The 14,974-nt window shown below is 43.0% G+C and overlaps 2 protein-coding genes across 3 annotated transcripts; both read left to right on the top strand.

The window, feature by feature from the left end:
• Positions 1-3,134: 3,134 nt before the first annotated feature.
• rpl19 (ribosomal protein L19) lies at positions 3,135-5,003 on the top strand. Its single transcript, XM_029158000.3, has 6 exons — positions 3,135-3,181; positions 3,561-3,667; positions 3,899-4,021; positions 4,255-4,375; positions 4,590-4,700; positions 4,816-5,003. The coding sequence occupies exons 1-6, from the start codon at positions 3,177-3,179 to the stop codon at positions 4,937-4,939; spliced, it is 591 nt and encodes a 196-aa protein (XP_029013833.1). The 5' UTR covers positions 3,135-3,176; the 3' UTR covers positions 4,940-5,003.
• A 5,438-nt stretch (positions 5,004-10,441) lies between these two features.
• st8sia6 (ST8 alpha-N-acetyl-neuraminide alpha-2,8-sialyltransferase 6) lies at positions 10,442-14,753 on the top strand. 2 transcript variants are annotated; one of them, XM_029159294.3, is made up of 7 exons: positions 10,442-11,096; positions 12,178-12,246; positions 12,376-12,450; positions 12,798-12,942; positions 13,060-13,172; positions 13,252-13,344; positions 13,421-14,753. In XM_029159294.3, the coding sequence occupies exons 1-7, from the start codon at positions 10,999-11,001 to the stop codon at positions 13,881-13,883; spliced, it is 1,056 nt and encodes a 351-aa protein (XP_029015127.1). In that variant the 5' UTR covers positions 10,442-10,998; the 3' UTR covers positions 13,884-14,753. The 2 variants fall into 2 exon arrangements, with proteins under 2 accessions (XP_029015127.1, XP_029015128.1); XM_029159295.3 differs by lacking the exon at positions 12,178-12,246.
• Positions 14,754-14,974: the final 221 nt, after the last annotated feature.

Here is a 14,974-nt window from a genome sequence, read left to right as displayed (position 1 = left end):
CAGGCTTTTACCGTAGAGTCAATTGACGAAATGACGCCACTGCGCATCCGCTCGCTACTTCAAAATAAAACAGTTGGAAACCAAACTCAACGCTCGCATGAGCAAACTGACACATTTAAATCCACTACGAAAATTTGCTTTAAAATGTATGATTTTTTATTATATTTATTACTTACATATTAAAAATAATTAGAAGAAAGAACAGCTAATAAAATATAATAGAATAATACAGCTGATATAGAAATCAATTATGTTAGAATAAAACTCAGTCTCAGGCCTTCAGACATTTTACAGCCTATTTATGTTCTTACAGCTATATTAAAATTAAATATAACTGCTACAGTGTAACCTGGCTTTTAATAGACGTGCTTTTATTTTGAAGGCAGCTTCCTCCGCCAGGCGGTGGCCTGTGGTTATGTGTCTGCGTTGACGCCGTGTGTGCGCTCATCACACCCCAGCTGGGAGCGGCGGTCCACGCCCCAGTGAACAGACCCCACCTTCGTTTACCGATTGACGGGAGAAGCAGAAATCGGTGATGAGGGACAGACAGTCAGGGCCACAGGTCCCACAGTGGGGCCCGTGGGCCAGCAGACCTGCAGGGCAGTAATGAGGCTGAGAATGGTTCAGTCTCACAGTTAGTTTGTAGCAGCAGCGGCAGCAGGGTGGCTCAGAAGACGAGGTCTCCATGATTTGATAATGGGGCTCAGCAGAAACACAGCTCAAGACTCCTGCAGCTCCAGGGACCCTGCTCTATAATTGATGTAACACTTGCCCAGGGACATCGGGGTTAGCGGGGCTTTACTGGGGCCCCACAGTGAGGTGCTGTCACGAACCCATGCATTGTCTATTAGAACAAAGTCTTAACACTGAGATTACAGTAATAGCAATGTTGTAAAACGTAATGGTGTCGGCCCACAGCATATGAAAGTTTATTTTTATGATTATGATTTGATTTTAATGGCCAAGACCTTTAATAGGTTTGAGAGTAAGGCTCTAATAAAACAGGTTTTGAAAGATGTCTGAGAGAGATAAAAAAACTGAGGTGACACATCACTCATAATATTGTTATTGACTGAATTGGGTGAACCTCTATAAAAAGGCGAGTGACTCATCCACCTCCACCTCTCAGTGATTCAAATCTGAGAGATGGTGACAAACTTTTTCTGAAGGGAATTCTGTGTGACGCGGTCAGAGCCGATGTCGTTACAATGGACACCCACTAGATCACCCTCATTGGCCCAGCTCACGCTTCCGGTGAGCTGAGTAGGAGGAGGCCTTCGTGGCTGCTCTCCTGAAAAAAGGAAGGGAAGCAGCAGCATCGTGTACTTTTGAAACAGTCCAATGGCTCAGACTGTGACTCTGATTCTCTTCTGCAGCAGCTGGTTGACATCATCCTCAAATTAAACAGGTAATGTCCAGCAGGGGAACATTGAGTTTCAGGTTGTCCTCTGTTGGATTATTAGTGCTTCCTGTCTGTGCAGCTGCACAGGGTCAACTACAAATTAGTGGCTTCCGTTGGTTTGGCATTTAGTAGATGCTCTGCCTTGCTCAGAACAAATTTGAAATGGATGCTCTATAAATACAGACTTGATTATGCTGCACCTTAAGCAATAATCAAAGTATTACAATACGTTACATACATACAAAACATTGACCTGAACATTCAATAACTGATTAACTTTTTGCATTGCCTAAAAGCAGTCCTCAAAATCTTTTGAGGCAAAAGCACAAAACTAACTATTTATAACCTAATAATATTATTAGCATTTGTGCCTGTTCGTGTGCGGTCAACAGGTTTATTGTAGCTGAAAGTGTTTACACACAGTAACCCATTTATAATCGCGCTTGTGGGCTGTTTTCTGTATCTTATGTAAACACCTGATCTAGGTCATGTGATCGTTCTCTCTGAGCAGAAATCAGCAGATGAGCAGTCAAACATGCAACATGCATCACCTCAGTATGATATGAAAAACCAGGTTTGTCATCTTCCCAGAAAACAAAAGTAAATCAAAAACAAGAATAAGCTTGGAAAGTAGGAAACCTAAGATCATGGAAACATTCTCATTTTGAACTCATTCTATTGATTTGCAATAGAGTCAGCGGGCGCTGAGCATCCCTGTGGGACATTAGATCAGCTTCAGCCAGGTCAACTCGCTGAAGGGTCATATGTACTGTTCTTCGTACAGAACATTATCCTGCATAAAAGAGAACGGTGTCAGTTGAAGCTGTGGTAGGAGGCAATCCAGTGTTTTGGACTACACTTTGCCTGGAGATGATGATTTCAGTCTATATTCTGGGTTACTGGAGGTGAAGAAGTCAAACAAGTGCTCCTCATGCACCCACACTGCGAGCACATAGCGTTGCCACGGTGACAGGCTGCTGCAGAAGAGCTGAGGATGCAACCTTAATAAGTATCCAGTCAGATGGTAATGTACTAGTTGGCTATTTTTGCAAATCTGGCCTCTTATTGTTTGGATTTGCATGTTACTTCACACTAACAAATAATTTCCCTGCACTTATTTTAACACTAGTCATGGCAACAACAACATAATAGGACAGTTTATTCATGTGTAACTACTATGGCAGAGTTAAATTACAGTTTAAACAGGCCACTTTTAAAACTAAAATTACTTGTGGTTTACATTTTTCAAATTTTTAATTACTCTACTTAAATTAGGTCAAAGGTATTATAGAAGTATAATAAGAAATAACAAGGATCAACTACTGAAAATGAAAACACAAAAATATATAATAATACTAAATATACTAATGTAAATAGTGTATAATAGTTATTTTTCTCATTCTTGTTATTACATGTTAGCAAAATGTTTGTATATACTGTATGTCCGACTCAACACTGCCTTCGAATGTTTAACTGTAGAATGCAACCAACGACCCATAATGCACCGCACATATACTGGTCGGTCCCATTTTTGGGTTAAGGGAGTTTAAGCATTTAATAAGTACGGCATATTGCTGTTGTTTGTTTCGGCTGATAATGAGATTGGTTCCCAGTTTGTACTAAAGGACTAGTGGTAATATTACCCCGTTGTAAAATGCCCGAGGTGACGTATTTATGTATTGCATCTTTTCGGAGCTCACAGATGGTCTCTCCTCTGAAATGGTAGCTCCCAGTCCGTCAGCGAAATCTTCCTTTTCCTACTGAAGTAGCAGCCATGAGGTAGGAGTACATGCGATGCCAAAGTTAAAAGTTGGCATTTAACTATAAAAAAGGGCATATATTTCTTAAACGTCATCATATAAAGACACATATATTTCACTTTATCAATATATAAAGTGTAAAAGCCCCCACTATATTAAATTACTACGTTTTTATGTGCCTTTGTGTGATACGATGTAGCCGACGGAGAGGCCATGTTGTCAACTCGGCGGAGACGTAGCTAAACGTTAGCTGTGCTAACGGCTGTCTAGCTAATCATCCAGTGCTACAACACGTTGAACCCATTATAAGACCTACCCGTTGTGTGTCATAAAGCCCGTTAGGTCCCTGTCTGCTCTAAGTTGTTGGGGTAATTGTGGACATGTCTTGTCTCCTGCAGCATGCTCAGGCTCCAGAAGAGGCTGGCCGCCAGCGTCCTGCGCTGCGGCAAAAAGAAGGTCTGGCTGGATCCTAACGAGACCAATGAGATCGCCAACGCCAACTCCCGTGAGTCCAACAAGTTGTTATTCAGTGTGTTATTCAGAAACAACAAAGCGCTATCAGGAAACGAATTTGGTGTCGACATTAGACAGCATTGGGGGAATAAATTAGAACAAGCTGAGGTTTTAAGGCACCAGGTCATACAGTACAATTTTTGTTAGGTTCAAATTATTTGAATGAGCAGCTTTGGGACGACACCAAGTGTTTGTGTGTAGCTCACTTTTCTTCTTTATTCAGGTCAGCAGATCCGTAAACTGGTGAAGGATGGTCTGATCATCCGCAAACCTGTTACGGTCCACTCCAGGGCACGTTGCCGCAAGAACACGCTGGCACGCCGCAAGGGAAGACACATGGGTGTTGGTAGGTTGAAGTAAATTTGTCCTGAGTCTAATAATTTGTTATATTTAAAGCATGGCAGTTGCATGAATGTCAAAACATGCAACAGTTCATGAATTCCACTAAATTCATTCTGGAAGCTTTCTGCATGACACAGTAATTATTCAATATCTAGTGTCTTGATGTGATTCATATCTATAGCTATATACATATATAAGTAAACAGTATTATTGACTTTTTGTAATTTCTTCTACCAGGTAAGAGAAAGGGTACAGCCAACGCTCGTATGCCAGTGAAGCTGTGCTGGATGCGTCGCATGAGAATCCTGCGTCGTCTGCTGCGTCGTTACAGGGAGGCCAAGAAAATTGACAAACACATGTAGGTTCATGACTCACTTTTAATTGGTTGTTCATTTTCTCACCTTGTGGGACCAGGCATTTTGGCTTTCTCTCTGGAAGAAAGCTGGAAGTGTCGCAAATTAATTCGTCTCATTGTGTAGTACAGTGAAGGCATTGACTAAGTGACAATATGATGATGGTAACAATGTTTTTAATAATGGCTTTTCTTACCTTAATTTGTTCTGTTCTCCTAGGTACCACAGCCTCTACCTGAAGGCCAAAGGTAACGTGTTCAAGAACAAGCGCATTCTTATGGAGCACATTCACAAGCTGAAGGCAGACAAGGCCCGCAAGAAGCTCCTAGCGTAAGTAACACTTACTTAATGTCTTATTTATGAAATAAGGCATTTGTAATCACTTAATAAATGTTTTCATCATTTTGTAAATGTCATTTAAAATGTCTTTTATCTATATCTGCAGTGATCAGGCTGAGGCTCGTCGTAACAAGACAAAGGAGGCTCGTAAGCGCAGAGAGGAGCGTCTCCAGGCCAAGAAGGAAGAAATTCTTAAGAACTTGTCCAAGGAGGAGGAGACCAAGAAGTAATCTGGCCCTGTGCATCCTGCCTGACTCAAGTCAAGTGCTGACAATAAAAGTGTACATAAAGACACTGATGGTCTCCTGTACTTTCTTCTGCCCTTACTATAAAATTCTTTGTTAGTAAAGAAAGATGATTTTAGATCAGATCGTTTCAGTCTCTAGGAAAAAAAAAAGTTATTTTGTTGTTACTCCAGTTTGCTGCACAGTGGCGACTATGCACTATGTACATGGATTTCATACATGTAAAGAACTTCTTAAAATCACATTAATTGTTAAATACTCAGATGTAGGCTCATATGTGGCATAATGTTGAATTTATTATAGTAGCCAATTTTGTGTTGTGACTGTTGAGATAAAATTTCGATGAGGGTATGATTTTATGTATTTGCACAGTATGGGGCAAGTGCTCTAATAAGAATTTGTTGCCATCTAGTGGTTGGACCTGTAGTAAGAAGTGCAATACCTGATTTTGTCAAACTAGAATAATGATTTAAGCATATTTATGATATGACGATCAATTGAAATAATTTCAATGACTTTCAAATTAAAAGCAGCATTCAGTCAGTGACATATATTTTAAAATTAGGAGCCCTCTTTCCAAGAACATGAGGTGGAGGTGGAGAGAGGCTTTAAATTATGGCAGATTAACGCTAATTTTAATAAACCGCTTAAACTTTCAACCGAAATTATGTCCGATGCAGATTTTTAAGGTATTACTGTACATGTTATTAGCAAGCATCAGTATTTAAGTCAATGTAATTACCAGCAACTATAAAAAGAAAACTAATGACCTCATTCATTTTCAAACCACACACAAAACTCCATTAAAGCTATTTTGTCCTGATTTGGTATTGTTTAGCATGGAGGGTTTCTCAGGTCCACATCCATGGCATGTTTGCATGTGTGCACTCAACCCAATGATCTGTTTGCATTCATTAATTTTGTGGTTCTTTCAGTTGTTACACTTGCACGACTGTAATGGTTCAAACAGAAAAGCACAAGGTCAAGGAGCCTAATGCTAAGCAGCTGTGGAATGCACTGGGATCAGCTGTTAACACGTGATGCCGTTACTGCCCTCCTCAGGCCCATGTTCTGTATCACACCTCCCAGAGCAGCTGTTCACCATTCACACTTATCTCCAGTGAGGTGGGAGGTGATGACAGTTTATCGATCCACAGTTTAGAAAGCATCACAGAAGTATACATGCAAATGTCGGGTACTAAACACAGCAGCTCCTAATCAGGTGGGTGAATAAAGAAAAGGAAAGAAAAAAATGTTTTAAGTGTGAGTCTATGACTATCGTGATTTGGCTAATGGGGCTAATTGGAGACCTTGATTATTTCTATCCCTCAAAGCAAATGTTTACCCCAAAAATGAAGTAATGACAAAACCAAGACAGCAACAAAAAGATCTACTTCACCCAATGTCAGCGTCATCTAGTCTTGTGGTCACAATACCAAGAAACCTAACAGGAAGCGCCCTTTGCTTTTGCCTTTGCATGAACCCACACTCACGCACACAGATAGATCTGCAACTTGCACCGAAAATCACCATCTCTGACTTTTGGATGCATGGGTCAGGTCACATGGGTTCTGTACAGGAAGTGCGTTGCTCCCTCCTGCAGCTACTCTCTGACCATTACTGCGTGTCACCCTGATGCACAGCTTGTTCACACTTCCCATCAATGGCAGCGGAAGAAAACACAGCTATGCTGTTATGAAACGAGCAGACAAACATCCGCTGTCAGTTCCAGAAATTAGACCTGCACCACTTTGCAGCCTGTGGATCATTATGTCAGCCTTGCACTGACTTCTTCCTTCTCCCAAATGAAACTTCTAATTACACAATCATCATGAGATAATAATTCTGGCGTGATTCATGCATGCTGAGTGAAAGAGACCGACAGGCTCCCCACAGGCACACGCAAGCTGCACAATGTAGGAAAAATCTCCTGTGTTACAAGATTATGAATGTCATGTTGAAGAATCACTCCTTCGGATGTAATGTGGTTAAAAGGCTTATGCAGTCTTTCTATGGAAATAGGACGGCCTCTAATGAGCTAATCGCCGACTGTGCGTGGGAGGCAGCAGAAAGGGAGGTCTGGTTATTTGATTTGAGAGAGGAAGGTGCTTCCTACTATACCTAGTCAGTGGTCTAGCATATTTCCAAACCTGATCTACCTGACCTGGCCCAGTGAAGTCATGTGACAGACCGTCAGACGTTTACATTCCTTCTTGAAGTTGGAGTGTTTGTTTGTGCAAGAGGAAATTTGTTGTTTGATGCGGTAGCTGTAGCAACACCCAAATTACTGGGGTCACCAACTCCCATTCAAGGAAGAATATTTTCAAAAGAAGCTGAATCAGTTGAATTTCAGAGATCTGCTGAAATTCAAGAAATGCTAAAATGAAGAAAGTATGTAAAGGATTGCTGAATTTAATGAAATATAGCTGAATGTATCAAAATAGGTAATTAGAGTCCAAGATCTCAAAGAATAGTTGAATGTTGTGGAACCTTTCAAAACAGCTGACAGTAGCTGCAGAGGGAGTAGCTGAATCTTTGGAATTTGGAAAAGTTGGAGTATTTGAGAAAGCATGTGCAGGTGATTGCTAAACAATAATATAGTCTCATTACCTAATCACAATTAACCAGTCAAAAGCAGAAAATGTGCTATATAGTCTAAAGATTTAGATTGGTGCTTTCACTTTAAAAGGATATGGAGGAAGTGTGTACCTAATTACTAAACTGTAAAATAGTCATATAATGAAGTCATAATAAACCAGTTGAAAGCAGAAATATTACTATATAATATATAAATATATATCCTTAATTTTTCCACAGAAGTCTTATGGGTAAATGCATTAGCGTCTATGGGAGGATTTCTGGAATTCTCTGTGCTTTAAGGCAGATACAGACTAAAGTGTAGGTCTGAAGGCTTTAGTATAGTATAGGCTTTAGAAGTATTACTACTACTAAGTCAAAGAAATATGTTCGTGAAAACTGTGGCTGTAATGATGAGAAAAAAATGTGTCCTCACACTCTAGCTGTGACATCATGCACTCTAGCACACTAATGGAGAAGCTGAGAATTCCTTGAAAAAAGCTCAATAACTTGAAAAATAATAGCCTACATCATCTTAAAAAGCTGCACATTTTGATATTTGAATGGTTTCTGTAGCTTAAAGTATGTGGGACTAGTTAGATGCAGACAGAAGAACTATAATAACCAGAAAAAGCATTTCCAAAAGAAAATGCACAGTGAATGCTTCCATGCTGAATGTAATGCTGAAGAATTGCTAAAAGTAGTTTAAACATTAAAAACTGGAAAAGCTGGAATTGAATAGATAGCTCCTTTAGTTATTGTTTATTCAACAGGAGTCTTGAAACAAATCCAGCATTGTATGCACCCTTGTTTGAATTGCACATATACAGTATATAAATGCTGAGGCACTGGTCCGTTTAAAATAAAAGTAACCCATAAAGTCCTTACTTTTGATCTCTTGGTAGAGTGAATAGGCTTTGGTGCTGGTTATGCCCCCTTTAATGCAAAACACATACATTTCTATTTTTACTGTTGCTTTAATTGGGACTTGAACCAGAATCTTTAGGGTTGGAGTCAAGCCCTTAACCGCAGAGTCACGTTAATTTAACCAATAAATATATATACTAATTGAAAACATTTTTTAATAGCTTAGTTGAATATATCTAAAGATCTTGTTCAGGTATCGAACTAGGATTGCCAGGGTCGGAGCAAGGCTTCTTAACCACTCAGCCATACTAAGTTGCTTAGATGGGTGTCAAACCTAGGCCTTCCACTCTAAAGTCACGGACTTAAGCCATTGAACCACAGGATATATATCTAGAGCAAACAAGGACATAGCGGAAGAGATTTCTCCAGATTGAGAGAAATACTTAGTCATTTTAACATGTTGTAGAACCCAGGGAGGCAATTCCCGTCCCTAAGGCTTATGGGTAAAGTAACCATCCTTGTGTTTGTAGTGTTACAGTTAAAGTAATGTTATAACGTTGGTGAAATTAATTTAGCATTTTGTTCATGTGTATGTGTATTGTGCTCTTGCTTTTTGAGTGCTGCACCCTGAGGATAGAGAGTGTGCATGTGAGTGACCCCCTGAGTGACCCAGTATACAGTGATATATTAGATGTGTGAAAAATAAATGGGATCTATTCTGATGTTTACATGAACGTCCCAACAGTCTCAAAGGTGTAAACCTAAGGCAAACGTCAATGGTTCAGTACAAAGTCATGTGTCGATCATTATATCTGTAAGTTAATGACAAAGCTAAAGGCGATACAAGTACGTTTTGCCCCCTAAAGCCCCACTTTGAATGTGAAAGGATTTTTTTGTCTGGTACAGACTGTCAACTAAGGACGGTCCACATGGGTCTCAGTCAGTCAAACGTTGGCCACACTGTGCACATAACGCTGTAGATGGCTACAGCACCTGCATTCATCATGGTCATGGCCACCTGTGGAATGAGCACTTTGCTTGTTAGGAGAGCTGTCATCTAGAGGTCATCACACCACACCGTCACACACTTCACATTTGGTTTCTGAGCAGTATTACACTTACGAATGGCTCACCTTCTGTCTAGTCCCAGAAAAGTCCCCAACAACCACAGGCTGCTGCAAAAGCCTCTTTGCTTTCGTCTTGGTTTTGCTTTTTCTGTGCCTATGATGCTGAGGTCGCTGTGGTGCAGCTCGGCTTACTCAGCACGCTTGTTTTAACACGAGTAGCTCGGCTTTGTGCCTCCCACCAAAAGCTAAGTCAAACCTAAAATGTGAACCGGGTGTGGTCGTCTATTTGTGGGTGTTTATTGTTAAATGGTTACATTCGCATATGCTCCACACATTTCCTGTTAGCCTCCATCATTCAGTTCTCCTGCTACCGAACAGCTGCCAACATGGAGCTTTTGAAATGAAAGCCAGACAAGATGGCCGTTGGCTCATCTGTGCATCAGCTCGCTGCCTCGTTTCCATTTCTCTTTGTGACCCTCTCAGACCTTCAGCTGCTTTTACCCTGTTGACCAAACAAGCAGTTCCTCCTGATTTCACTTCCTCCCTCTGAATGCATCCTGGCTCTTGAACACAAACAGACAAGAAACAATCACTTTTATTGACAGAGGAAATAAGTTGAAATACCTGCTAAAGTGTGACTTAATAATAATAGGTAAGTAATAATGAGTAAGTAATAAGAGAAGCTGATGTGGGTGTAGAGGCTGGTGTTTTGGGAGTATTAAAGGGCTGTGAGAATGGAAGGGAAGCCCTCTTGGCCGCTCGGTCCCTCATTGGTTTTCAAAGTGTTTCCTAACACACGCACATGCTCTCACCGTTGAGTCAAGAGGCAATCTGTGGGCTAATTCAGTGCTGGACACTCATGTTACTGCCTCCTTTTAGTGCAGAGGGGGAGAGGGCTGAAGGGTGTGGGCGGGGGATGACTGTGGAAGGGAGGGGAAAGCAAAGAGCAAAAGGCGGGGGCTCTCAGATGGGGGCGGAGAACAGAAAGAGCTCTGGGCTTCAGTGAACAAGTAGGACTCTGAGTTTTGCCTGAGTGCATGAGAGCAAAGGAGAGAGAAACTTACCAAAGAGGATGGCTGGACTGGAGAGGCATGGCAGGGAATACAAGTAGGATGTGGAGCGACAGGGATCGGCTTCATTTCAGCTGATCTGGGCGCACACACACATTAAGAGAGGAACTGCAGACAAGGCAGAGGACTTGTCGAGACTGGAGGAAGAAGGAGTCTCAGACGGGGGAGGCGTGCTTTGACTGAACGCCGGCACAGTCAGAACAAGCAGACAGGAAGAGGGCGAGGAGGCGAGGAGGGGGAAGATGAGGTAGGAAACCTCGCGAGGCACCCAGGCAGCACATTTACCCCCTCGAAAGGTGGAGCCGGTGTGTGTGCGAAGGGGAGGGAACGCGGACGCTGTGGGGTTCTGGTGAGAGGCAGAAACTAAGGCTGGAGAGCGGTGAGTAGGGTACAGAGGTACAGAGAGCGAGGCAGACAGTGAGGGGGGGCTAGTGGGTGGGATTAGACGGACAGGAGGGGGAGCATGAGGACTCAGCTCCTGAAGTCCGCCTGCTTTTCCACGTTCACGGTCCTCTGCGTGGGGAGCCTGCTGCGCCTCATCTGGTACGCCTACAACAGCAGGTAAGTGCCTTTTACCAGCACCTCCACACAGACACGGTCTCTCTTCTGGGGCTTTTCTGATTTCTCTGGTGGGAGCATGTAAAGTAAGTAAAGAGCCAGACCGCCCTCAGTGGCACCAGAGCTTTGAGGATGTTGACAGTTTCCTCTTTATGTGGTTAAGTTCTCAAAATGAAGCGTAAATGTGAAAATGCTGTTTTTAGGCTCGGCAGGAATAAAACCTTACATTTAAGACAAATCAAACTCTACGGTGACACTGAATCAGTCAGGACAGAGATTGAGTCCTCAGCCACTCAGCTGCATGAAGACCCAGGCGTCACACGCTGCAGGACGACACTTATGTTACGACACATTTACAAAGTAGCAGGCACACGTTGCCGGGAGGCAAAGGTCTCTGCATGTATGTTTGTTTTCTCGTTGATTTATGGGTTTGAAAAATGTCCTCCATCCGGTTTGTCACACATCAGGTATCTCACATGCTAAAGAATGCATCAGCATCTGTTAGGGAAGCTGATGTTTGAGCCTCACTATACAGACAATGATCAGAGGTCAAAGTTCATTAAAGCTCGGATGAAGAGGATTCTGCTTCCTTCTGGTTCGAACTGACCTGCATAGAAAGTCTATGGGTGTGATGGGAAGAAAGCAGCTGCAACACATGTAAGAATGTTAGTGAAGTGGAGGCCACTGCCCCAAAGGAGACTTGTGGTCTTTTTTGCCTTTTTTTAGACATGCCTGAAAACTGGAATGTTTCAAGTCATATTCAGATCACAGATCCCTGAAGGCAGAACACAGTGAAGGCTCACAGTTGTTTTAGAAAGTGGAAACTGAATAAACAGTTACACCCATTTATATAAAACGAAACCCCCACCTCTTAAGACAAATACACAACATTTAAACTGCTGATACAGGTCTGCGATGACGTGTCTGCTGCCGAGCTGCTGGAACTCCCACAGAACAAATACTGCAACATCAGCATCAGCTGATGCTTGAGAGAGATCAATTGTCTGTTGGGGTTCGTGTGAAGGAGCAGCTTCGTCATAAACTTCTGCATTTCTTTAATCACTTCCTGTTTATGGCTTCAAAGAAATGTGGGACCTTACACGTCGTCTTCTGGGAAGAAGCATGTTCCACAGCTCTCGTGTAAAGACTGCAGGTAGGAACCACGATTCGGAGCCCATTAGTGCACCATAATGTGTTTGTGCTTTAATCAAATCAGGCCGTCTCAATGCTTCAGGGATTAGACACCTAACTGTGTGTGTCGATGTGTGTGTGTGTGTCAAAGGGAGGTCATCAAACAAGTAGTCACCATTTACTCTCAGACCTGGAAGAAGCAGGAAGATAACTATGAAAACCTCAAGTAAGATCTGTCTGTCTGTCTGTCTGTCTGTCTGTCTGTCTGTCTGTCTGTCTGTCTGTCTGTCTGTCTGTCTGTCTGTCTGTCTGTCTGTCTGTCACAAAACAATGGTGTTTTTCTAGAAGTTGCTTATGTCTCAGATCAACACAGGAGAAGTGGCAAATCTAAAAATGAGCCTGAGGAACTTACATGAAAAAGTTCCTCATGATGCTTAATGTTCAGCAACACACATTTTTCATGACTCCACAGTCTTTACATAAAAGAACAGTGATTAAAATGTTGGTTTCGACATCTGCTGCTGTCAAAGGCCATCCTATGTTTCATTCAGTAAAGTTGTCCTGGTCCCTCAGATTTGAGCTGAATCGGAAGTGCCGAGGTTTTGACAGGGCCATCGTCACGCAGGACAACACCCCCATGGGGTCGAAGCTCCTGTACGATGGGGACAGGAGGAAGAGCCTGGTCGTGACCTCGGAGATCTTCAAAACCTTCCCAAAGGTTTGTTGTCGTCTGTGTTTATGGTGCAGAATTCACAGTGTTTGCACATCCTGACATGCAAATCATTTGTCTTTGTTTTCTGTCGCATTATTATGTGTTCATTGCTTCTGATTCTAGGAGGATCCTTTCCCCAATAAAATGCTGGACACGTGTGCCGTCGTTGGTAATGGGGGGATCCTGTCCAACAGCAGCTGTGGAACCACGATTGATGCAGCTGAGTTCGTCTTCAGGTGAGTCACATGTCTGTGAGGGGGACAGAGTTCACCAACAGAGTTAAACCGTCCTGCATGTTTCCTGGCTGATGTTCAGGTGCAACCTACCTCCTTTGGAAAATGGCTACGAAAGAGACGTGGGCACGAAGACCAACCTTGTGACGGCGAACCCGAGCATCGTGGTGGAGAAGTGAGAACAGTCCAGTAGGTTCATTCTAAATGGCCCCTTTGGTCGGTCCGCTCCACGCCTGCTGTTGGTTTCCTAGGCACGGGTCTCTGATGGGGCGACGGCGTCCATTCGTGGAGAGTCTACGCAAGTACGGCAACTCCCTGCTGCTCCTCCCTGCCTTCTCCTTCGGCTCAAACACCCCCGTGTCCATGCGGGTCGTCTACAGCATCGAGGACTTCGAGAGCTCGGTCAAAGCCGTGTCCCTCAACCCTCACTACCTGCAGAGCCTGGCGGCCTTCTGGCGCTCGCAGGGCCTGAAGGAGGTGCGGCTCAGTACCGGTCTGATGATGGTCAGCTTGGCCCTGGAGCACTGCACCAACGTGGAGCTCTACGGGTTCTGGCCCTTCAGCTATCACCCGGAGGACCTCCGCCACCTGACCAACCACTACTACGACGACAGAAGGGCCACAAACCAGATCCACGCCCTGCCCACCGAGTTCAACCACCTGCTGGGGCTGCACAGCCAGGGCGTGCTGCGGCTGCACCTGGGCCAGTGTTAGCCCGGCGCCAAGTGACGGCCCGCGGACGGCGGCCGCCCAAGTGCCTTCTCTGTGTTTCCAGGATGTGGACGACTTCCTCTATTTTAAGATGAATGGACTTGTTTGTTTGTGCGGCAGCAGCAAAGACATTTGCACTAAAATCCAAATGTGTCCATCACAATCATTCTGTAACTTGGTGCCTACAAATCTATTTATTACTATAACTGTTGTAGCAGTAGTTTGGAGGATGATTTGACCCTTTTGGGAGGTCTAAGGGGTAGTGCCTTATGATATTTAGTTAGTACCAGTAACCTGGGTGGAATGTATTTTTAAACGCGTAAATACCTCTTTTACTTCAAAAAGACATTGTTTGACTAAATGTAAAGACTGTGATACTGTTCTTTGGGACGTACTAACCATGTACCGCTGTACTGTTACATCCTACACGTTAAAGGTCGGTGCCCGCTGTGAGTGACTGTATCTACGCCCCGTCACCGCCCCTTCGTAGACTGTGCCTCTCAGACGACAGACGCTACAGACAGACTTAGCAAAGATGAAGTAAACACATGGGTCTCGGCTGTTTCCACGGTGACCCGGCGTTGTGCCACAATGGACACCGAGCCTTAAAAACAAATGAGGTTTATCTGTATGATATATTTCATTGGGTCAAAGACAGACAGACAGACAGACAGACAGACAGACAGACTAACAGACTGACAGACAGACTAAAAGACTGTTCACTATTCACTATCTTAGTGTTTAGTGAAACTATTACAAATACAGTAGTTAAACGTTTTCAGAAGTGTTTACAGATCAGGTGAATGTTTTGTAACATTTTGTTTTTGTGACATCAGAGGGGAAAAATAAAAGAAGAACATGTAAATAAATGTGTACTTTTTTGCTAGTTATGTTTATTTAATCAGGCAACAATAGCTTTTAACTAGATGTCTGAGACTCGATTGTCCCCTTCAGTCTTTTCCACCAGCATGTGATTTAGCTTGTTTTTTTTTGTTTTTTTTAGATGCCTCCATGTTACGGCCACTTCCCCTTTATTGCCTTCTTCATGTCATAAATTGTGGTGATGCTTTCACAAGGAAGCCTTGAAATAAAGG

The sequence above is a fragment of the Betta splendens genome, chromosome 8 (genome assembly GCF_900634795.4).
Source record: "Betta splendens chromosome 8, fBetSpl5.4, whole genome shotgun sequence".
Classification (NCBI taxonomy): domain Eukaryota; kingdom Metazoa; phylum Chordata; class Actinopteri; order Anabantiformes; family Osphronemidae; genus Betta; species Betta splendens.
The sequence above is the reverse complement of the archived record's forward strand: the minus strand, read 5'-3'. Positions and strand labels throughout refer to the sequence as shown.

Excerpts from the sequence above, each read along its gene's own strand:
- rpl19 (XM_029158000.3), top strand. Across the intron at positions 3,668-3,898 it reads GATCGCCAACGCCAACTCCC|GTCAGCAGATCCGTAAACTG; the intron begins GTGAGTCCAACA and ends TTCTTTATTCAG. Across the intron at positions 4,022-4,254 it reads GGGAAGACACATGGGTGTTG|GTAAGAGAAAGGGTACAGCC; the intron begins GTAGGTTGAAGT and ends TTCTTCTACCAG.
- st8sia6 (XM_029159294.3), top strand. The coding sequence starts at position 10,999 with ATGAGGACTCAGCTCCTGAAGTCCGCCTGCTTTTCCACGTTCACGGTC. Across the intron at positions 11,097-12,177 it reads TGGTACGCCTACAACAGCAG|AAATGTGGGACCTTACACGT; the intron begins GTAAGTGCCTTT and ends ATGGCTTCAAAG. Across the intron at positions 12,247-12,375 it reads CTCTCGTGTAAAGACTGCAG|GGAGGTCATCAAACAAGTAG; the intron begins GTAGGAACCACG and ends TGTGTGTCAAAG.